Source organism: Amblyomma mixtum, chromosome 3 (genome assembly GCF_055824585.1).
Source record: "Amblyomma mixtum isolate Tamu chromosome 3, ASM5582458v1, whole genome shotgun sequence".
Taxonomy (NCBI): Eukaryota; Metazoa; Arthropoda; class Arachnida; order Ixodida; family Ixodidae; genus Amblyomma; species Amblyomma mixtum.
The window spans coordinates 177,314,281-177,338,972 of NC_143014.1; the positions used below are offsets into that span (position 1 = coordinate 177,314,281).

The 24,692-nt window shown below is 45.8% G+C and overlaps 1 protein-coding gene across 1 annotated transcript; it reads left to right on the top strand.

Moving 5' to 3' along the window:
- The first annotated feature begins 6,628 nt into the window (after nucleotides 1-6,628).
- Nucleotides 6,629-24,221, top strand: LOC149352839 (uncharacterized). The gene is made up of 2 exons (XM_089575733.1): nucleotides 6,629-6,984; nucleotides 23,273-24,221. The coding sequence occupies exons 1-2, from the start codon at nucleotides 6,629-6,631 to the stop codon at nucleotides 24,219-24,221; spliced, it is 1,305 nt and encodes a 434-aa protein (XP_089431859.1).
- Nucleotides 24,222-24,692: the final 471 nt, after the last annotated feature.

The following is a 24,692-nucleotide window of genomic DNA, read 5'->3' on the forward strand; positions in this document are numbered from 1 at the left end:
CCGAAACAACTTGAAGAAGTTCAATCATAAATTATTTTCGGTCGTAGGTGAACATCACATAGTGATCCATGTATCGTATATTAGTGCCTAACGCATCGTTTGAAAGAAGAAACCATGCAAACAAAAATGTGCACTGTGGCATTTTTATCGGCCATATATATATATATATATATATATATATATATATATATATATATATATATATATATATATATATATATATATATATATATATATGGTTGTTCGTTTTATTTTTGCACCCCGAACGAGTTTCCAAATATCGGGTAACACCCGATTTTTCCCGATTTCTGAAACAATTGTGCCCATAGAATTGTTGTGCCTGCAGTCTCAGACAAAGAAGAAAACCAGTTGACATTGTGGAAACTGGGAGCCGTACTCGATCCGTTCCAGAAGCGGCTGCTGAGTCAGTCGTTTGATGAAAACCGACCTCTCTTTATCTCCGTGACGGACGATGTAGGCTCGCTTCGCGAGGAGTTTAACCAGTACTTGCTGGAAGCAAGCCCCACAAATGAAGGTGTTGAAGGGATGGACTATTGGAACGACGCAACTGTGCGTTACCCAAGGCTAGCAAATGCAGTGTTGTCATTGTTGTGCCTAGCTAATGGCAGCTGTGACGTTGAGCGAACGTTCTCCCAGCTAAGGTACCTGCAGAGACCAGACAGGTCTCGGATGGAAACCGAGATGTTGCGCATGCAGATGATTATGCATGTTAATAAGGACGTGTAGAACATCGATGACCAGCCCTCGTGAATAAAATGTTTCTTTTCTCAAAACTGACCGTTGACTCTCAATGCGAGTAATAATTAATTACCAATGAAACGCCAAATTTTGCAATACTTTCTTGAAAGCAGCCCAAAATATAGCCCTAATTGTTATCCACCGGTTAGAGAAAATCGAATAAATTATTAGTTTGCAGATTTGACCCGATAAATCCCGAATTTCGGAGTTTTTCTACGAGAAACCCGATTTCTCATTTATTATCAAGCCGAAAAATAACGCCCGATTTTTGCCCCCCGAATTTGAAAAAATATAAAACCTGAAAAGGAATACCTCTATATGTATATATAATTCGGAGGTCGTGGGTTCGGTCCCCACCCGCGGCATGTGGTTGTTTTTTCTGCTTTTATAATCAATTATTTTGAAGCGGTAACATATTTAGTACTATTCTCCAGTGATGAGCTACCCAAAATAAATAAATAAAAATCCCCTTTGTTCGTTGGTTTCTGTGGGCGTCATCTAATCTATCTCATATATATATATATATATATATATATATATATATATATATATATATATATATATATATATATATATAAGAACGTAGACCAACGTTTGAAACGCTTGAAACAATTTATTGACGTTTTGACCGCGGAACGGCCTTCGTCAGCATGTCTGATTTGAAAGGGATGGTACAATATATGTAGCTATGAACAACGCACAGGATAATTGACCCAAAAAAGCATCAGGCACATGGCTGGAAAACGAAAATGAGTCACAGTGTGAATCACAAGACGATAAATGAATCACAATGCCCAACAGCTACTTTGCGAAATTTAGTCTATCTTCTGTGTTAGCTACATATCAAGAACATCATTATGTACTTTACTTATAATCAGTCTTAAGATGAAAAGTCACCATCTTGAACAGCGAGAATGAAGAAGCAACAAGTTTCACGTGATCAACGAAACACGTGGAGGCGATGAACAGCATGATCAGTAGAAAGAGTATCTATTACTAAATACAGAAAAGAAACTGATGGCAAACACAGTACACTAACCTAAAAGCGAAATATTTTGGCATTAAGAGGGTATGGAACTCATTTTTCCTGTGCTTTCATTTAAACCTGAAGACACTGTATTGAACTTATAGATAAGGTAAGACTCCCTAATTTCCAGGTCAAGATTAGTTCTAAATCCGATTCCAGAATGGTCGCAGAAATCTGATCAAATGACTGGCCGGTGAGTTGGACATGCTTTGATAGCGGCAAGTTTGGCAGGGCTTGAACGTGGGCTCTGTGGTTGTTGAAGCGTAATCTAAAGGGGGTTTCAGTGTGACCTATATATTGCAGATTACATACGGTACACTGCAGCAGGTAGATGACATTTGCAGTATCGCCGTTGAAATCACCGCGAATGCTTAAACGAAAGAGTGAACCGGTGCTATTGAGGCTATGAGATGTGGTCATGTGCAGACATACTTTACAGCGGCTCTTGTTACATGGATGGCAGCCTACGGGTTCAGGAGAATTGGTCTTTGATGATGTTAGTATATCGTGTAGATTTTTTGACCTTCTGTAATCTGCTTTGGGTGGCTCTAGAAATATGTTCTTAAGGCGATCAGTTTGCATAAGAATGTTATGGTGCTTATTTAGGATTGTCGAAATTTTTGGAGCAGATGCAGAATGGGTCAAGACAAGGTTGGTATGAAAGGGCTGAACTGTTAGCTTATCTTTCGCAAGTAGACTCGTTCGGAGTAGTGTATCAGCACGCTTTATGGCGTCATCTATCAGTTGTGGTGGGTAATTCTGCTTAGTCAGCGAGTTATGGAGTGTAGCGCAGTTGCGTTCAAACTCAGATTGTTCCGAGCAGATGCGTTTGAAGCGGACCACTTGACTGTAGGGGATGCTGGTTTTAACATGCTTGACATGGCTTCTGTCAAAGTGCAGATACTGTTGGCGGTCAGTAGGTTTACGGTACACTGTCGTAGTTAAGCGGTCTTCGTGAAGTGAGACTGTGAGGTCAAGAAAATTTATTGTAGATCTAGAATACGTATGGGAAAACGATATCGAAGGATGAACGCTGTTGAAATCGGCAATAAATGATATGAGTTCGGCTTCGCCATGGGACCAAATGAAAAAAAAATATCATCGATGTAACGCCTATAGCAAAATGGTACTAAAGACCGGCTTTCCAAAAATTTGTTTTCAAGCATCCCCATAAATATGTTTGCATGATTTGGGCCTATACGCGTACCCATTGAAGTACCACTCGTCTGGACATAATGTTTGCCTTCAAATTCAAAATTTTTTAACTGCAAAATAAGTTTCAGTAAAATGGCCAAAGTACAACTATCTACTGTCTTTTCTGTGCAAGCTTCATTATAGGCCGTCACTACGGCCCGGATACCATCTTCGTGCGGAATGTTCCTGTAGAGCGATGTGACGTCGAGCGTGACAAGCAATGATTCTGGAGGAATAGTAAGATCGATGACGTCAGAAAGGAAGTGCGTTGTGTCTTTTATGTAAGACGGAAATGTGGGCGGAATATTGTTAATGAGCGTGTCGACGTAGCGAGACAGATTTTCCGTAACACAGCCGACACCGGAAACAATGGGCCTACCTGGAATATTTTCTTTATGAATCTTAGGTAACAAGTAGAATCTACCGGCTACCGGGCTGAGGGGGACGATTGAGCGAAAAGCGCTTTCTATGATTTGGTTGTCCTTATAAAGGTCTAGCAAAGTGTTTTTAAGAATATCTTTGAACTGATCTGTGGGGTCATACTCCACAGGCCGATAGAAAGATTCGTCTGTTAGCTGCCTGTGTGCCTCTGCAACATAATCGCTTTTGTTTAACATCACCACAGCACCACCCTTGTCAGCCGGCTTAATTATGATATCACTTCCAGACGGTAACTGCTCCATCGCTTTTGTTTCGCGAACTGAAAGGTTCCGATGAAAAGGGATTTGTTTCTTATACAGTTGTAGGACATCTGTTTGTACAGCACTAATCTACAACTCTGGACACTTGTCCCGCTGTGTTGGAGGAACCCAGTGTTTGTAAGATGGCAACGTATTGCACGATGCGTTTGAATTAGGCTTATTATGAAAAAATTCCCGAAGGCGAAGGTTCCGTGCAAAATTATCCAAATCTTTCATCAACTGAAACTCGCCATAACCACCTGTGGCAGGACAAAAGCTAAGGCCCCGGAACAGCATTCTACTTTCTTCGAAGCTTAATTCATGATCTGAGATATTAATTATATTTGAAAAATTGGGAGGACTGCGTTCTGTTCCTTCTTTTTTTGCTGGAATATATATATACATATATATTGCGGCAGTAGAAAACTCCTTTTCAGGGTAAGTGTGTACCAGGTTGTGGGGCTGGGAAACACGGCAGAACAATTTAAAAAGTAATTCATCAACATGGCATGGTCGCTCCCCTTTCTAGTTGGCACCTGCGAACTGTACACATATTACGTATAGCCTACTCGCCGCCTAGGCAGTAATGAGCGCAGCGTTAACTAAGGTGAATACGTTTTCTTAAAACAATATTTGAAAGCATTAGGGTGGTTTTTAAAAGCCATACATAAGATAGCGCTAGTGATATTTATGGCATATACACGAAAATGTTTCTATCAGTAGCAATGCTGGCTACGGCAACGACACTGACAGCATTGCGGTAATCTGTCTTTGTAAAGCATTTTAAAATGTGATGCGAAAGGAAGGCTTAAACCATGCAAGAAACTGTGATTAGTTGAAAAAGGAAACAAATAAGGCGTTCGAAATTTCTTCCAGCAAGAACAAGTGTCTGTATTGCGCTCAGTCCCATTCATAAAATCTAGTGTATCTACACCAGGCGGCGTAACCCGACTGACGTGAACTAGCCTGTGTGAATTAGTGCAGAGTCGAGAAGTTTGAACTGAGCACGGCGCCACCGTGAGCTGTGGCTTAGCTTTCTTTGACAATTTAAAACATAATTTTTTGGCAAAACTACGAGTTCTGCCGTCTCTATCGTCACCACAGGGAAATATCTGCAAGAATATGTAAATGCTTAAATACTCGGCTCCGACAGCTGTCTGTCCCTATAAGCCAGCGGGGAGAGGTTCCTGTCTCCATGCCACTCTATATTCTGTCCCTACAAAACTAGACACTTAACAGCTTTTTGTCGAAAATAGATTGAGTGAACTACACTTGTTAGAATGACCGAAAGCATAAAATTCGCTTCTTTATAACACAGCGCTAGATTAGATGAGTTGCATTGCGAAAGCCTTGTTTGATGTTTTTATTACCAACGTTTTGTTAAACAGAATAATTTTAGTAACATGGTGATCCCTATCGTTTGTGTTCATGCCAGAAATGAGGATCATATTTTAAATTTTAAAGATTGTCCTCTTTAAGGGTAAAATAACATGTGTAACTCACTGAACTCTCAAGCTTTTTGCGTTATGGGGCCAGAGATTTGTGAAGAGTAACTGCTAGCCCCCAGATGCTTTGCAATGCCAGCAGTTTTTTACTAAAGAATTGACATGCTGACTAAAATATCTGGCGCAACTTGCTCAAGACTTGATTACTCTACAGTAGGTTTCATCTTCATCGCTTCAGAAATAGGGAGGACAAACCATTTTACCTTGCATTATAGATAGCCGGTCTCGTGGTAAAGCTTCCTCTGAGGCACATTGGAAGCTGACACTAGTTAGAAATGCAGAGAAAATAATAAATAAATATGCAAAAGCATAGTCACAAGTGGAAAACAACTTTCGAGTATCCGTCGACGACAGCCTGGTGCTCAGGGCTGGAGCACCTGCGGAGACGAAACCGGGACTTTTAGGAAGTGATCCACGCTTTCTCATTCAAAAAGTCGACACATCCTCGTCTGATGATGCAATATGTGCCGCTCAACTGTCCGCGCTTCACGAATGGCTAGAAGACGACAACGAAGAAGTAACGGTGCTGTAGCGCGTGGAGCGGCGCAAGCAGCCACCGTCGGAGGATCCAGCCAAGGCTCTTTCTCAAAAAGACCTTCGCTTTTTAGCCTGAATGAGCCATGTCCAGTGAAAATGCAGCGGCTGCGCACGTCTGGCAGGACCAGTTGGACTTTTCGAAGGCCTGCACGTCGATGGAACCGGAAGACAGGTGCTGGCTAATCACTAAACTACCTGCGTGCAACCGGATGCTGGGTGTGCTCGCGTATGAGCTTGTTGAGCCTGTTCCTGGAAGTCTCACCTTGAGGCACCTTAGGGACGGGCCCGTAGACGGAGGACCCAACGCACCCGTACGTGAGGCTGCGTCCTTGATATCGCAGCTTCTACAACTTCACCGCTGCGTCAAAGACATGGAGGTAGTGTGCACAACTGATGACAACGACGCTACCCTGAAGCAAGCTACTGCACCCATTCGCCTCCGTCCACAGCCTGGAGGCGATACCTTCCGCAAGTTTCGATACCTCGAGGTTAAACCTTGCCGTCCCGATGTACTAAGCAGATCGGGCGTCAGCTACTTTCCGGTAGAAGACATTACTAAGGTTTGCGGTCTTTTAGGGCTGAAGATAAATTGTTTTGGTGGTAATAGTAAACTGGAAGGACTACTAATCCAGCTTTTGCGACGCAACTCGGACTCTCTCAAAGCTGTATCAATATACACTTTTAATCTGACACGAAAAATAGTAGAGACACTGCAGCGTCTGAAGAAGTGCGAGTGGTTGCAGCTCTGTTTTTGCGGAAACGGAGAGGATAGTTACACAATGACAAATACTGTGGCTATGCTGGTGCAGAGTTTAGTGGCTCTGAAGACTCTGACCTTCGTTCCATTCCCTACCACAGTGTGGAGTGCTGGTGCGTTAGCCGAAACACTGCGCTGCAACACGACTCTGGCATCTCTGGATATACTCATGGAGAAGAGCAACAGCAAGGCCATGAAGTTGTTCGCGGCACTCGGTGACAACACCAGCGTCAAGAAACTGACGATCGGCTTCGGAAAAGGGAATGCGATGTGCGGAGATGTTCTGGCATCCTCACTCCGCAAAAACACATGCCTGCTCCAGCTGGAATTGATAGGCACTGTTGACGACGAGTTCATGATGCGCATCGCGCAGTCGCTCTCGCAAAACGCCACGCTGCAGACGCTGCTCTTTAAGATGGCTAAGGTGCACGTACGCGGCGTAATGGCACTGTGCAATGCGCTGCGCACCAACAAGACACTGGAGACGCTGGTGTTCCCTACCTTCAAAGCTTCCATTGCGCAAAGGTACGGAAACCACATCTTACATGTATTACTTCATTTAGTTTTGACCTATGATCTGATAATTTGCGGATAAACTTGTACACTGTGGTTATTCTCTGATCAGTAATCTGTGAAGGGTGCGGTCAGTTAGTCATTACTGTTCTTCAAGAATTTAAACCAGGATGATTTGAAGTTGTCATGACATGAACATTTTGTTCCATTTTTAGCCCGTAAAAGTAGAGAAAATTTGTTCGTTTGCGCGGATGCTGCCACGTGCCGCATGACGCTGAACATTCAAAACTGTCACTTCAATCTTGGACGTTTGGTACACCCCCTACTGATTTCCTGTGGCCTGCAGAACTTGATGGTTCGAGCGCGGGATCCATTTTACGAGCCTGACTTTGCAGCGCGTAGGAATAGTAAGCCATCACTATCAACTTGTTGGCCGAGCATCTCACTGCACTGTGCAGATTCTTCTCGAGCGCAGGTGAGCTACCGCAGTGGCTGAGTGGTTACGGCACTCGGCTGCTGACGCGAAAGACGCAGGTGCGATCCCGACGGCAGTCGAATTTTGAGGGAGGCGAAATTCTAGAGGTCCGTGTACTGTGCGATGTCATTGCACTTTAAAGACCCCAAGTGGTCGAAATTTCTGGAGCCCTTCACTACGGCGTCCCTGATAGACTTAGTCGCTTTGGGACGTTAAAACCCCATAGACCATAGACCATCAAACGCAGGGGAAAATACCCCCAGTGAATCATGTGCCGTTCGCTACTGGTACTCGACAGACAGCGCTAAATGGTGTTCAGTATGCAGGTATCACAGTGCGGTACCATCTACCATAAAGGTAGCGTATATAAAATCCGCACTTGTCAAGAATGCTGCAGAAAAGTAAGGATATATGTACTGACGCTTCGGTGGCGCTACGGGTGCGTTGTACAAAATGGGACAAAAAAACTGATGACATATTGGTTGCGAAGGAAACATTTGGCGGACGGAGCGCGTGTTATCTCGGTTAGATTACCCCGCGTCCGACTGATCGAAGCGCTTCGGTCGGGGCTTTCTTTAGCAAGAATGACTTTCTTTAGCAAGAAAGACTTTCTTTAGCAAGAATGCCCGCATAATCCCTTTCAGTGCACGTGTGTTTTTCACAAAATTGACTCCACGGTGTGGCGGCGCCGCGAGTTATTGTCTAACAAGTTCTATGGTTTATGGGAGTTTAACGTCCGAAAGGGATTCTGGCTATAAGGGTCGCCGTAATGAAGGGGTCCGGAGATTTCGTCCCCCTGTGGTCTTTAACGTGCAATGACATCGGACAGTACACGGGCCTCTAGAATTTCGCCTACATCCATATTGGACCGCCGCGGCCGGGATCGAAACCACGTGTCTCGGGTCCGCAGCCCAGCACCATAACCACTGGGCCACCGCAGTGATTTGTATTGGAAGCATATTACCGCGTCAAGAGGTTCCAAGGTACCAGCAAGCACATGGTCTCCTCTAGTCTAAAAAGGATCAGGGTGGCGGAATAGCTTCGTTAGGTCCCTTAGTTTGCGGACATATTCAGACGTTGTATGTGAAACGATATCTTGGGATGCTTTCTGAGTGAGTTTTCTGGTGCATGCCAGAAATGCATCGAGAGCACGGTCACAGGAAGTTTCCACTCTATTGTGGAACTCTTTCAGGACCATGAAGATCAGGCACTCAGCGTAAAACGATGATTTACCTGTACTCAAAGGGCCTATGCACATAAGTGGCGCTGCTTATTATAGAGCACCTAGCGGGCCCATTTCAAACGCGAAGAGTTTGTGCGTGAGTCTTTGTAACTGACTTATTCTGAGGCTCCGTAGCATGAGTCTGTGTAACTCTAGACTTAATAAAACATGTGTGTATGGTGACATGACAGTTTGTCATCCGTAGAGAATTTGAGGATAGTGATTTTTGGGCGCGGGACGGCAGCTAATTAGGCCAAAGAGCGCCATGGCCCAAGGTATTTTTCTTCTACACAAGGTGGGGTCAAACACCCATTTCCCAAGCATTTCACCCCAGATAAGCCGAGCACCGGGCCAGGGGACCGCTTGTACCGATTGTATGACCGGTGGGTACACGGTGCAACTCGGGATCGAACCCCGCACCTCCGGCATGCGAGGCGGGTGGAGATTGTGGGTAGGGTGATATAATGATTTCATTCCAGTTCCATTTCATTTCGAATTCTTTTCTTTTTCACTGTAATTACCACGATACCCTGGGGGTGGCTCGCATCAGTCAGCCAGACTGGCGGATAGAAAGAATGGAAAAGAATAAAAAGGATGGTCATAGCGGCCTTACATACACTGCATGCCTTCCTCCATTTACTGCTTACGAGGAAACAGAGCATAAGGTGTGGTTGATTGCACTGAGAAGGCAGTGCACGAAAAAAGGCGACCTCACTGTTGTGGCTTTTCACCCGTGCGCAAAATAATAAATCTGCACTCATATTTGAAGTAGCGCGTGGTTCATGGTTAATGGGTGGCGATAGCGTAGATGTAGAGCAACCCCCTCGAGTGCAAGAAACGGGATTTCGAATCACGGTGCCGTGCAATTCTCCACCGGGCTAAAGAAAACGCGTGTCGATGGAATTGCATAATCAGGCCTGGCAAGCGTCCTGATCTCGGTGATCCGAACCAACAAAGAACTCCCTTACCAGAGCAGGATTTGGCCACCGTAGTGTAGTACCTGCTCACAATCTTCTATGAACAAGGCAATTAACCATCGGCCCCGAGTCCCCAGCGGCTCAGCAGCAGCTGATCAAGGCGGTGGTCAGACCTGTGACGCAGCGGAGGGTGCTAAGAATTTCCGGCTCCGGACTGGCCACCACTGGAAACTGAAGTTGGCAACGTTTAATTCTAGAACCTTATCCAATTAGGCTAGCCTATCAGTGCTGTTCGAAGAACTAGGGGGTATTAAATGGGATGTCATAGGACTTAGCCAGGTTAGGAGGACACAAGAGGCGTATACGGTACCACGGGGCGGGCTAGTACATGTCGCAGCGGCTTTGCGAGCTGTGGAACGCACAAGTCGGTTGTTGTAGACATGTTTTTTGCCCTCTGTACTGTGCCATCGTGGATTAGCAGACAGACGAGAACTAGGTGTGGGATTCCTGATAAATAAGGATACAGCTGGCAACATAGAGGAGTTCTTCCGTATTAACGAGAGGGTGGCAGCTATCTTATTTAGGCTTAATAAGAGGTACAAGATGAAGGTGACGCAGGCCTACGCGCATATGTGCAACCATGATGTTCATTCATTGCAAGCTTCAATGAAGACGTGGAATCAGCAATGAAGAAAGTAAAATCACAGTAGGCTGTACTGATGCACGACTTCAATGCTTTTTTTGAAAGTAGTTCGGACGGCGCGAAAACAACAAAGACAAAGGAGACACGAACACAACAGGACGGGCGCCAACTTGCAACTGAAGTTTATTGCACCAGACCCCTACATTTTATGCATCACCCGAGCCATATCTCGCAAGCCTATCACACAACAAAACGAAATTGTCATCAAAAGTCCGAACACCGGAAGTAGGCGCAACTATTACAGACAGATATGCATTCTGCACTATACACATGATAACATTTTCCTTATTTTATGAGTCTCAAGATTAGAAGAGCGCGCAACCCACATGAAAGCAATTCTTTCTGAAAAGAAATACAAACGCTTGAACAAGGCAACCAGAGCGCAAACTCAACAATCCTGATTTAACACAAATTGTGATAATGAAAGAATGACCAACAACAAACGCGGAAAATTTTTGGTGGACATGAAAACGTAAACCTTCGGGGAAACCTCCCAGCGTCAATGAACTATTTCTAGCGTCAAAATCATTGAGAAAACCTCCCAGCGTCAAAGATAAAACGTAAAATCTAAAGACAGCCTTCGAGAAAAGCCACCTCAGCGTCACTAATTGAAATTGAAGGCCTACTCACGCATACGCTTCCCGCTTTCTTAATAAAAAATGCCTCCACTACTTCCCGCTCAAATCTGTCTTTACCGCTCTTCAAAAAAACTGTTTTGCTCAAATCCGGACTACACCCTTTGCAAGTCTTGCAGTGGTCAGCAAGGAAACTTCCATGTTGTTGGCGCACATTCCGCATGTGTTCGCTGGCCCGTTCATTAAAACATCGACATTAAACATCGACATTAAAACATATCAGATTCCTCTAAGCTGTGGTCTTGTGTACATAGGGCAAACCGGTCGATGTTTTAATGAACGGGCCAGCGAACACATGCGGAATGTGCGCCAACAACATGGAAGTTTCCTTGCTGACCACTGCAAGTCTTGCAAAGGGTGTAGTCCGGATTTGAGCAAAACAGTTTTTTTGAAGAGCGGTAAAGACAGATTTGAGCGGGAAGTAGTGGAGGCATTTTTTATTAAGAAAGCGGGAAGCGCATGCGTGAGTAGGCCTTCAATTTCAATTAGTGACGCTGAGGTGGCTTTTCTCGAAGGCTGTCTTTAGATTTTACGTTTTATCTTTGACGCTGGGAGGTTTTCTCAATGATTTTGACGCTAGAAATAGTTCATTGACGCTGGGAGGTTTCCCCGAAGGTTTACGTTTTCATATCCACCAAAAATTTTCCGCGTTTGTTGTTGGTCATTCTTTCATTATCACAATTTGTGTTAAATCAGGATTGTTGAGTTTGCGTTCTGGTTGCCTTGTTCAAGCGTTTGTATTTCTTTTCAGAAAGAATTGCTTTCATGTGGGTTGCGCGCTCTTCTAATCTTGAGACTCATAAAATAAGGAAAATGTTATCATGTGTATAGTGCAGAATGCATATCTGTCTGTAATAGTTGCGCCTACTTCCGGTGTTAGGACTTTTGATGACAATTTCGTTTTGATGTGTGATAGGCTTGCGAGATATGGCTGGGGTGATGCATAAAATGTAGGGGTCTGGTGCAATAAACTTCAGTTGCAAGTTGGCGCCCGTCCTGTTGTGTTTGTGTCTCCTTTGTCTTTGTTGTTTTCGCGCCGTCCGAACTACTTTCAAAATATGAACCAACTAGCCCAAATCAAAGTACTTCTTGACTTCAATGCGAAGGTATGCAAGAAGCACGCTAGAGACGAGGCGGTAGGCCACTATGGCACAGGCTCCAGAAATAGCAGGGGTGATTAGTAGAGCTGGCAGAGAGAAATAATTTACGGATCATGAATAACTTCTACCGGTAACGAGAAAACAGGAAGCGGACGTGGGAGAGTCCCAGTTGGGAGACTAAATATTAAATCGACTTCATACTACGCGCTCACCAGTATCGTGCAGGATACGTTTAGGTCCTCGGAAAGGTGCTTTGCAACGACCATAGACTGGTAAGGTCTCGAATTAGCCTAGATTTGAAGAGGGAACGGAGGAAACTAGTGAAGCGGAAGCTTATTAATGAGTTAGCGGTAAGAGGGGAAGTAGAGGAATGCAGGATGTCGCTGCGGAACAGATGTTCGGCTCCAACTGAGGAAGAATATCTTGATGTTGAAACAATGGACGATAATCTCCCAGCTATCATTACAGAATTCGCGGTAGGATGGTTCGACAGGATACCGGCAAGCCATCTCAAGGTACGAAAGATCTGATCAAGAAACGCCAAACAATGAAACTGCCGAGCCCTACGGACAGAATAGAACTCCAGATCTATCAAAGTTAATAAATAAGCGCAGGGTAGCCAACATAGTTTAATACGGAGAATATCGAGCAGGCTGGAAAGCACGGAGGTAGCCTAAAAGCAGTGAAGAGGAAACTAGGCATAGGTAAAAACTAGATGTACGCGATAAGAGACAAAGAGGGCAATGACATTAGCAATATGGATAAGATAGTTAAAGTAGCTGAAGAGTTCTGCACAAATGTATACAGTAGCCAGTGTAGTCAGAACGTCAATGAGAGAAGCAGTAGCGGACAGCACTGAGACATCCCGCTAGTAAAGACGAAGTAATGCAAATGGGGATAGTAGCTGGTGAAGACCAGATAACAGCAGATCTTTTGAAGTACACAGGAGAGATTGCACTAGAAAAACTAGCCACCCTCCATATAATCATCATCATCATCAGCCTGACTACACCCACTGAAGGGCAAAGGCCTCTCCCATGTCTCTCCAATTAACCCTGTCCTTTGCCAGTTGCGGCCACTGTATCCGCGCAAACCTCTTAATCTCATCCGCCCACCTAACTTTCTGCCGTCCCCTGCTACATTTGCCTTCTCTTGGAATCCACTCCGTTACCCTTAAGGACCAGCGGTTATTTTGCCTTCGCATTGCATGCCCTGCCCAAGCCCATTTCTTCCTCTTGATTTCAACTGGGATGTCATTAACCCGCGTTTGTTCCCTCACCCACTCCGCCCTCTTCCGATCTCTTAACGTTACACCTATCATTTTCCTTTCCATAGCTCGCTGCGTTGTTCTTAACTTAAGCTGAACTCTCTTTGTTAGCCTCCACGTTTCTGCCCCATAGGTGAGTACCGGTAAGATACAGCTGTTGTTTACTTTTCCCTTTAGGGATATTGGTAAACTACCATTCATGATCTGCGAGAACCTGCTATATGTACTCCACCCCAGTCTTATTTTTCTAGTTATTTCCCTCTCATGATCCGGATCTGCGGTTACTACCTGCCCTAAGTAGACATATTCTCTTACTACTTCCAGCACCTCAATACCAATTGCGAACTGTTGTTCTCTTGCTAGGCTGTTGAACATTGCTTTGGTTTTCTGCATGTTAATTTTTAGCCGCACTGTCCTGCTCTGCCGGTCTAACTCATTGATCATTCTTTGCAGGTCTTGTCCTGAGTGGCTTAGCAAGGCAATCTCATCAGCGAATCGCAAAATTACTCAGGTATTCTACCTTAAATCTTATCCCCAACTCTTCCCATTTCAGGCCCCGGAATACCTCCTGTAAGCAGGCAGTGAAGAACATTGGCGAGATCGTGTCTCCCTGCCTGACACCTTTCCGTATTGGAATTTTATTGCTGACTTTATGGAGAGCTATAATAGCTGTGCAATCGTTATACATATCTTCCAATATTTACACATAACACTCTTCCACACCCTGATTCTTCAATGCCTGCATGACAGCTGAGGTTTCCACTGAGTCAAATGCTTTCTCGTAATCAATGAAGGCTATATAGAGAGGTTGGTTATATTCTGCGCATTTCTCTATCACCTGATTGATAGTGTGAATGTGGTCCATTGTCGAGTATCCTTTACGAAAGCCTGCCTGACCATTTGGTTGATTTAAGTCCAAGCCTGTCCTGACTCTATTAGCGATTACCTTAGTAAATACCTTGTAGGCAACAGACAATAAGCTGATCAGTCTGTAATTCTTGAAGTCCATGAAGTCTCCTTTCTTATGAATTAGGATAATGTTAGCGTTCTTCCAAGCTTCTGGTACTTTCGAGGTCAGAAGGCATTGCATATGCAGGGTGGCTAGTTTTTGTAGCACAATCTCTCCTCCGTGCTTCAACAAATCTGCTGTTACCTGATCCTCACCAGCTGCTTTACCCTTCTGCATTGCTGCTAAGGCTTTCTTTACTTCCTCCTTCTCGGGATGTCTCATTGCTGTGCTCTACTGCCTCCCTCAGTAACTTGATGATTACATTCGCTACTACATAGATTTGTGCAGAACTCTTCGGCTAATTTAACTATCTTGTCGGTATTGCTAATGACATTGCCCTCTATGTCTTTTAGCGCATATATCTGGCTTTTACCTATCCCACGTTTTCTCCTCACTGATTTTAGGCTACCTCCGTTCCTTAGAGCATGCTCGATTTTCTCCATGCTAAACTTTGTTATGTCAGTTACCTTGCGCTTATTTATTAACTTCGATAGCTCTGCTAGTTCTATCCTGTCTGTGGAGTTAGACGTCCTCATGCTTTGGCGTTTCTTAATAGTCTCCTGAGATAGTTTGCTGGTATCCTGTCGAACCATCCTACCACCTACTTCTGCTGCGCACTCTGTAAAGATAGCTGTGAGATTATCATTCATTGTTCCACCACTACGGTCGTCTTTTTCAGCTAAAGCGGAAAATTTGTTCGGCAGCGACATTCTGAATTGTTCCACCTCCCCTCTTAATGCTAACTCGTTAAAGGAAGGCTGAAGCACTTTTTTTGAAAATCAGCTGGCAGCGGCGTCCTATAGTTTTTCATGCTGTATACTAGAATATCGCATCCAAATAAGGCAAAAACAAGCGCGAATCGCCTTTTTTAGCAGAAATATGCGGCCTGTGCCGCGGGGCACACCGTGCGGCGCGCCGCCGTCCGTGATTGGTCAAGAGAGGTCGTGACGGCACTTTGAGGACTAGAGAAGCTGCCGATGCGGATCCGGCGCTGCGTTGAGTGCAGATCGCAGCTTTCCGTGGTGTTGTGAAAGAGAATATGGCGACAATTTTTTTACTGACCTCCGAAGAAAAGCATACTACAGTTTGTTCATTCCATGTATCACCTGAAACCAAAAAAGGCACAAGCAAAAAAAAAGCACAAGCATAAGCCAGCGAGAAAGACGCGTATGCAGACCATGCGTAAATGGTTCCAGTACAACCTCGGCTCGTATTCTCAGAAAGGAAGGGGTGCCAACAATACTGAAGTCAATTACCACCACCGGACGCCTCCTGGCTCGCCCGAAAGAACGTAATCCTAAAGAAAAGGCCCAAAGCAATGCATAGAAAAAATCCTGTTCTCAGTACCCGGCGTTGTAGGTTGGGGCAAGAAAGTATTTCAAGGAAACGATGAAGCAGAACAAAGCTCATGACAAAATGAGCGAAGTGCAGTGGCCAAGCACTGCGAGGCATGTGACCGCAGGATAGTGACGCAATCATTGTGCGCTCGAAACCAAGCGAAATACGCGCGCAAGGCTGCTGCTTCACTCGTGGCGCGTTCAGCAGAGGCCAGAAAATATTAATCGCTCCTCGGAAACGTTCGCCCTTCCTAGATTTGGAGTTTAGATTCAGTGAAGTGGTGGCCAAGTATATGTGTGTTTAAAAGCCAAGCTAGCTGCAACTCGCCCGCTGCCACAACTTAATGAAGATACCGAATAAGGTTGCGAAACATGGTGTTTTTTTTTTTGCAAAAACTTGGTTGGCATTAATTTAATTTGCATCCGAAATCTGAACGTCGAACGCTTTCATTTTAATCGCTTAGCTACGATTAAACGAGATACAGCATATGAAGAGCTTCGATGCTTGCTTTGCTTGCTTGGTCACGTCGAACCGAGCATAAAATCACTAACCGAGCCTTGCTGAGCACGCCTCAGGTGGTCTAGCCGCGCCTAAGCGAGGAGAGCGACACATGCTTGAGCCTCTATAAGGTTTCTGCTGGGCCTAAGTGAGCATGTTTCTACTTATAGAAGAGGCGCTTCTTCAGAATGGTGACACGCTTCTCATGCGCGAGAAAATCGCAGGAACTGTGTCATGGTTCAGCCGCGCCTTTTCGACAGATATCTCCAGAGATCACATTAGGGACAAGCCCTGGATGTAGCCGAACTTACGAAAGTGCTTCGAGCAGAGTACGCTTGCTTTAGTCGGCATGAATTCTTCGCCACAGCAGCCAGCGCTTGCGCCGCGAGCTTATGGTGGAAAGCAGTGGAAGACGACACAATCGCGGCCGTGGTTGTTCGTGGACACGAATGCAGAGTAGTACCTCGTGTTGAACATGAATCTCAAGGTCGGCTGACACGCTTTGTACGTCACAACGCTCGCAATACGAGGAACAACGCACGCAGCACGAGACACAACGCTGGCTGAAAGCTCGCTCGGGTGCGTCGAAGTATCCCCGTCTCCTCAACTTGACGTCACGTTGGTCGACATGGACGAGGTTTCCCTCTCCGCTGTTCTCCTCTCCTGCGCTCGCGCGAGGCGCGGGAGATTTAAACATCGCGCTTTCAATTGGTGATTGCGGCACTGTTCTAGCCAAAATCGAAAAAATAATTTTACAGGCGTGATCAGCAATGACACTACTTCAAAACCCTAAAAATTGGCTGATTCGAAAACCGACTCAGTATCCCTTTAATATCCTTTCGCTGCACTAGTTTCCTCCGTTCCCTCTTCAAATCTAAGCTAATACGAGACCTTAGCATTGTGTGGTCGCTACAACGGACCTTACCGAGAACCTCCACATCCTCTACGATGCCAGAGTGAGCACACATTATGAAGTCTATTTCATTTTTAGTCTCACCATTGGGGCTCTTCAACGTCCACTTCCTGTTTGCTCGTTTGCGGAAGAAGGTATTCAGAATCCGTAAATTATTTCTATCTGCGAAATCTACTAATAACTCTCCCCTACTATTTCTAGAACCTATGCCATAGTCACCTACCGCCTGGTCTCCAGCCTGCTTTTTACCTACCTCCGCATTAAAGGCGCCCATCAGTACTGTGTACTGTGATTTTATTTTGATCATTGCTTATTCCACATCCTCATAGAAGCTTTCAACTATCTGGTCATCATGGCTCGATGTAGGCGCGTAGGCCTGCACCACCTTCAGCTTGTACCTCTTATTAAGCCTAATTACGATAGCTGCCACTCTATCCTTAATGCTGTAAAGTCCTCGATGTTGCCAGCTATATCCTGATTCATGAGAAATCCCACACCTAGTTCTCGCCTAGCTGCTAATCCACGATAGCACAGTACATGCCCGCACTTTAGTACTGTATACGCCTCATCTGTCCTCCTAACCTCACTAAGTCCTATGACATCCCATTTAATACCGACTAATTCCTCCAACAGCACTGCTAAGCTGGCCTCACTTGATAAGGTTCTTGCGTTAAACATTGACAGGTTCAGTTTCCAATGGCCGCCGGTCCGGAGCCAGAGATTCTTAGCACCCTCCGCTGCGTCACAGATCTGACCGCCGCCTTGGTCAGTTGCTACGCAGCCGCTGGGGACTGAGGGCCGAGGGTTAATTGGTTTGTTCATAGAAGGTTGCGGCCAGATACTACACCAGGTTGCCCAAATCCTGTTCTGGTGAGGAAGTGCGTTGTCGGTTATGGTCACTGAAATCAGGCCGCACTTCAGGCCTGGTTATGCAATTCCATCGACACGCCGAGTTTTTTTTTTAATCCGGTGGAGAATGCGTGGTACCGGAATTCGAGCCCCAGTCCTCTTGCCCGCGAGGCGGATGCTCTACCTCTACGCCATCGCTGCGGCTGCAAAGGCTCCATATGCAATGGCTTATAACCTCGAGCGTACCAGGAGCTTGGGAGAACGTTAACATTATCTTAATTCTTAAGAAAGGAGACGCCAATTGCTTCACAAATTACAGACCGATCAGCTTACTGTCCGTTGCCTACAAGGTATCTACTAAAGCAATCGCAAAAAGAATCAAGAAAACCTTAGACTTCAATCAACCGAATTATCAGGCAGGCTTTCGTAAAGAATACTCGACAACAAACCATGCACAGAATATCATCAGGTGATAGAGAAATGCGTAGAGTATAACCAACCCCCCTTTACAGCCTTCTTTGGTGACAAGAAAGCTTTTCACTCAGTGGACCTCTCAGCAGTCATGCCTGCTTTGTGGAATCAGGCTGCAGCAGAGTCATGCGTGAAAATACCGGACGATATCTATAACGACTGCACAGCTACAAGAGTACTTCATGAAGTAAGCAATAAAATTCCAATAAGGAAGGGCGTAAGGCAGGGAGACTCGATCTCACTAATGTTAGTCACCTCCTGTTTACAGGAGGTATTCCAATGTCTTGATTGGGAACAGTTGGGGATTCGAGTTAATGGAGAATACCTAAGCAATCTGCGATTCGCTGATGACGCTTGCTAAGAAAGTCAGTAGATGAACTGCAAAGCATGATCAATGAATTACACAGGCAGAGTAAAACGGTGGGTCTAAGAATTAACATGTAGAATACCAAAGTAATACTGAAACGTCTCGCAAGGGAATGTACATACAATTGGTAGCGAGGTGGTAAGGGAATACGTCTACTTGAGGCCGGTAGTAACCGCTGATCCGTATCATGATATGAAAATAACTAGAAGATTAAGAATTGGGTGAAGCACATATGGAAGACTCTCTCAGATCATGAATGGCAGTTTGCCAATATCCCTCTAGAGTAATGTATATAACAGTTGTATCTTACCGGTACTAAACTATGTGGCAAAACGTGGAGGCTATCGAAAAGGGTTCAACTTCGAAACGAAAACGGTTCAAAGAGACTCTGAAAGGGGCTCTAATAACGTTGTGGTATTCCTGGGATGTTAAAGCACGCCGCTTCACGGATAATGTTCAGTAAGGAATTTTTTGATGCGCGCTGCAGAAGATGTGTTATCTGTAGTTTCCTACAAGGTAGTTACAAACGTAACCGCTAATAGAGTCCGGACAACATTAGACTTCAGTGAACCAAATAATCAGGCAGGCTTTCCTAAAGAATAGTCGACAATAGATTATTCTGACGCTATCAATCAGGCGATAGAGAAATGTGGAGAATACAACCAGCCCCTATAGCATATAGGCTTTATTGATTACGAGAAAGCATTTAACTCCGTGGATACATCAGAAGTGATGCAGACATTGCGGAATCAGGGTGTTGAAGAGTCTTGTATAAAGATTCAAGTGGAAGTTATCTATAATGACTACACAGCTACCATAGTCCTCCATAAAGTCAGTAAAAAAATTCCAATAAGGCAGGGTGTCAGGCAGGGAGGCACGATCTCGCCAATTCTTTTCACCGCCTGTTTACAGGAGGCATTCTGATGCCTGTATTGGTAACAGTTGGGAATAAGAGGTAAGGAAGAACACCTAAATATTCTGCGATTCACTCATGACATTGCCTTGCTAAGGCACTTAGGAGATGAGCTGCAAAGCATGTTCAGTGACTTAGACAGGCAGAGCAGAACTGTAGGTCTTCAAAATTAACATGCAGAAAACCAAAGTAATGATCAATAGGTTCGCAAGAGAACAACAGTTCACAATTGGTAGCGATGTGCTGGAAGTGGTAAGAGAATACGTCTACTTAAGGCAGGTAGTGGCCGCTGATCCGGATCATGAGAGAACGAGAATGGTGTGGAGTACTTACGCCAGGCTCTCTCAGATCATGAATGCCAGTTTACCAATATCCCTCAAGAGAAAAGCATACAACACCTGCATCTTACCGGTACTCTTTTATGGGGCAGAAACATGGAGGCTAAGGAAAAGGGTTCACATGAAGATAAGGACAACACAGCCAGCTATGGAAAGAAAAATTATAAGGGTAACTTTAAGAGGCCGGAAACGGGCAGTGTGGATGAGGGAACAGACGCAGCTTCATGACGTCCTAGTAGAAATTAAGAGGAAGAGATGGGCTTGGGCAGGGCATGTAATGCGAAGGAGAGATAAGGCAAGCGGAGAGAAGGCAAGCGTGCAGGGGGCGGCAGGAAGTGAGGTGGGCAGATGGGATTAAGAAGAAGTGTTGTGTTATGCTGGCCGCAGCTGGCAAAGGACAATGTCAATTCTAGAGACATAGGAGAGGCCTTTGCCTTGCAGTGGGCGCAGTCAGGATGATGGTGGTGATGATGATTCATTAAATCAATGACCGCCGAAAGGAGCAAAGGGCGCAGCTTTATTGGTTAAAACTCTAACAACAGTGACTAGTATGCATTTCTCGCGTGCTGTCTGTGCAGCAGCATAGCAAAGTGACTAACGCCGTTTATCGCCCTTTTGGTCTTGCGAGTTCACCCGTGCTACAGGAGTCTTCAGCGTCGATACTGTACATTTTGTTGCGAAAGCAACACTACGATAGTCGCCGAGCCATTTCGCCGAGCTTTGGAAAGGGCAAGCTGCACACACGCGAGGAGCGGGTGACGTCACACTGCGCACTGCTGGCACGCGGGGGCCGCCGCCGGAGCCGCCGCCGCGCGCTCTCCATCGCCTCGCCGACAGTCTCCCTTTCTCTCTCTCTCTCCCTCTCTGATGCGGTTAGCGATTACGCATCGCCATCTGCGTGGTTTGTGGTGTATATAAAATTGGCTCTGGCTTAGCTCTGCCATGCGAGGATATACGTAGCGTGAGCTGAGGGCGAGGTGTCCACATCTCGGTGGACACCTGAACTAGAGGGAAGGCGCATAACTGCCCCCTTGGGACAGTGGACAGCTCAACCATGCTTTAAGCTAAGTGACGGTAGTTACAGGTGGGCGCTTCATGCGTTAGCATTGACAACGTTATGCCAGAAACGTGGCGCTGAAGCCATAGGCCGTCGGCGTTCGTTGTGTTCATTGGCGTCGGCGTTCGCCACGTTTTACACTCCCATCATTTTAAAGAAAGGAAGTGCGTATAATGGCTCACTGGGTCAGTGGACGCGTGAATCGTGCTTATAGGTACGTGGGGTGATGAGAGAGAGATGTGAGCTGCAGGCATTGACAAGGTTGTGCCAGAAACGCGGCGCTGAAGCCATGGGCCATCGGCGTTCATTATGTTCATCGGCGTTGTGATTGTCAACGTTTTACACTCCGATCATTTTAAGGAAAGGAAGGAGAGCGAGCGCGCCGAGGCACGCCAGCTGTGTGTAGTGACGTCACTTGCTCCTCGCGCATGCGCAGTATGCTGATGTCACTACTCACCATATGGATACGCGCAGTTGTTGCTTTCGCAATCCTCCAGGTTTAACCTGAGCTAAACCTCAGCCAATTTTTTTACTTACCTCCTAAGCGCGCATCGAGTGCTCACTACAGTGCTTTCAAGCGGGCAGTTTTCAAGCACTAGAAGGTGATTTTTTCCTGTTCTCTCTTTTATTCATTTTGAACCCCTGAAAAAAAGGGAATGTTTGGCTGAGTTTACAGCGGGATTAAAAAAAAAAAGCACAATTCTACCTTGGATGCGCCCGGGAGCAGTCCTCCGTAGCGCCTCCATATGGGATCAACTGTGGCGCCACATCTGGGTAGTGAATATCGCAAACAGCGTGGAGGGTAGAGTGGGAGGCATTTAAGAATATCGAAGTAGTCTTAATAAAAGAGTTTAGCCAGCGTAGGTTTTCCGACCTAGGCACTCAGCATGTCAGGCGGACATGAAATGCATAGGACGCGGATTGTCGTTGGATTAAGCGTGTTAGAGGGGCACCTAGTGAACGCGTTCTGTTGTATTTGACGTACTGTCTTGTTTTGGGAAGAAGAATGAGGAGAAGGCGCTACCACATCTCCCCTTAAGGCAAATTTTAAGAATCATACTATATTTTTTTTATTTCATTGGGAACAAGGCACCCGCAGAGGCGCCAAAACGCGTTAGTGCATCTGTCGTTGTTTTTCCTCGACATTTTTGGTGAGAATTTATTTTGTTTCCGTACGTAGCGCTGCCAGCTTTCAGGCTCCTACGCTGCCCACGACAGAGCTTCGCGTTGCCTTTTAAGCGCGCCGCCAGCAGCCGCTGGCGCCTATTTCGGAAACAAGAGAAAAGCGAAGCTGTGTCGTGCGCAGTGCAGACAGCGCGAAGCTGGTAGCTCGTTAACAAGTCGCGGATGAGAGCGCTGTAACCTTGGCGCAGTCAGGCGCACGGAGCACGCTGCACGTAGTGTCTTTCTTTCTTTAATTTCGCTGGACCTGGTCCAACCCAGGTACTCGTCAAAAGCACCTGGGTTGGACCATTCCCATGGCGCTCGACATTTCAATTCACAACTGATCGTTTAAAGCCATTTCAATCGATAATTAATTAATCTCAACCACTAAAGAAGGCCGTGCCGCTGCTTTACATGACTCCTAACGACATTCATTTTTCAATTAGTAAGGACGGATTTTGATTGTTTTTTTTTAAATCTTGATCCAGTTTAGCTGGGGCGCCCTGCTTGCATATGGCTTCTTCTACAGCTGCCATGCTGTGCTATCTTTAGAGTACAGGGTTATCTGCGGAACGCTTTGTATGGGGCGGAGGCGAAAGGGGTTTAGATTATGTTTTTTCTTTGCACTATTAGATTCGCACAGCATTTAAGCAAGGAACGTACTCCGCTATTTCGCGATATAGCTACCTAGACCTGAGACTTGGGTCCCACTACCACTATCGCTGTTAGCAGTCGAGTCGTGACTGATATGCAGGGTGAAGGTCTCTACAAACTCTTCGATCAACCCCGCCCAAATCTAATTACATCCACCAGATAAACTTTCGATTTTTCTTAAATCCTCCATACCTCTCATTCGCGGACTACACAATCCCTGTCCTCGGTATCCCGGCTATCTGTTGCACCAACGAAGTGTCCTGTCCAAGACAGCTTTGGAACCCTGTAAATTTCACCCAATTTTCAGCTCGCGGTGGCTTAGTTATTCATGCTGCCCTCCTGATCAGCATCTTTAAAGTTAGGCCTAAAATTGGCTACTTGTCTATTCCGCCTGCTTTTTTGTCTTTCAGAGTTTCGCTGGCAACCAAGTTGGCGGAAGTTGAAGCCTACCACAGAGTGCAGCTGCCTCTCACGAACCCCTTTATACGAGAACTGTCGATTCAACTGGCCTCTCCTGCATGCAGCCCCAAAGTTCTCAGCCATATTGACGTCGACAAAATCTCCAAAGAGAACTTCGAGAATCTCTGCAATGACCTGGCCTCCAGTCACCATGTGCACACGTGCACCTTTTGTATCGAAGAAAATCCACGTGCAAAGACACCTATGCTGTGCGAAATGCTCAGAGCGAATCGATCGATCAGGAGACTTGAGGTCGTCATGAAGGGCTGCTACAAAGGAAAATTCATCACTAAACTCCTGCAGTCCTTGGAAGCAAATGAAGGTATATGCGATTTGACGATTTCAAGCGATTCCTTCAGAATTCAAACAGCCGGAGCGCTCTCCCATTTCTTCGCCCGCAACAGGACCGTCACTAAATTCCGCCTTTCTTTCTTGGGAGTGCATTTCAGTCGGTTCCTAGATATAATGTCCCGAGGGGTGTCGACCAATCCGGTCATTGTGGACATTGACGCAGCAGCTGTCAGCACCTTCGGCCGTACGAATCGCCAGATTAAGGAAACCACGCGGCGGAACATGTGCCTCCTGAACCGTGCCGTCGACTTCGTGGTCCTGCCCAGAATGGACAAAGCGTCTGCGGAGGCCTTTCAGCTTTTTTCTGGCAGGCCCTGCTTCTTCACCCTTCTGACGGAGACTTTAGGACAACCCGAATGCGAAGCGCTGACAGCGGTAGCCTCGGCAGAAAATTTCTTGAGGGATCACTTCCTTCTGATCACGGGCATCGTGAAGAGTGCTCTCGTGTGCAACCCTTCAGTTGATGGCCGCACTCAACTCGATGAGCTGAACGCTGACTGCTGGCATGCCATCGTACGCCATCTCAAGGTTGCCGACGTGCTAGCCTAGCTACAGCTGCTCTGTCCTCTCTGAACATGGCGAGGAGGAAAGCAACAACGGCTTCATCGCACACTTTTTTTTTCGCAGTTGTCAGCGCATTATAGTCATGGCCGCTCAGACGACCAGAAAACAGAGAGGTAAAATGCTCGTCGAAAAGTTTTGCTTTTACAAGGTTGATATATGGATCGAATTGCCGTTATCTTCGAGCCGTGGAACTGTTGCTGCATCTTTGGCGTTCAATCTGATAAGTTGCCAGAGTTGTTTTGGGCCCCTCTGCATCCTTGAAGGAAAAGACTCGAAGAACTTATCTTTTTCTATTTTCAAGACACGTTTCATGTCCTTAGTTATTTGCTCCAGTTTTTCGCTCAAGCGGAACGAAGGCGATTTCTGATACGCAGCATAAGTAGTCGCTCTTCTTCTGGCGATCCTATCCCTGCCTATACTTGATTTCCTGACACCTGTATTGCAAGAGGATGTGGA

Bases quoted from the DNA above. Each gene is read 5' to 3' on its own strand.
- LOC149352839 (XM_089575733.1), top strand. From the start codon at position 6,629: ATGGAGAAGAGCAACAGCAAGGCCATGAAGTTGTTCGCGGCACTCGGT. The intron at 6,985-23,272 runs GTACGGAAACCA...TTTGTCTTTCAG, and splicing joins AAAGCTTCCATTGCGCAAAG to AGTTTCGCTGGCAACCAAGT.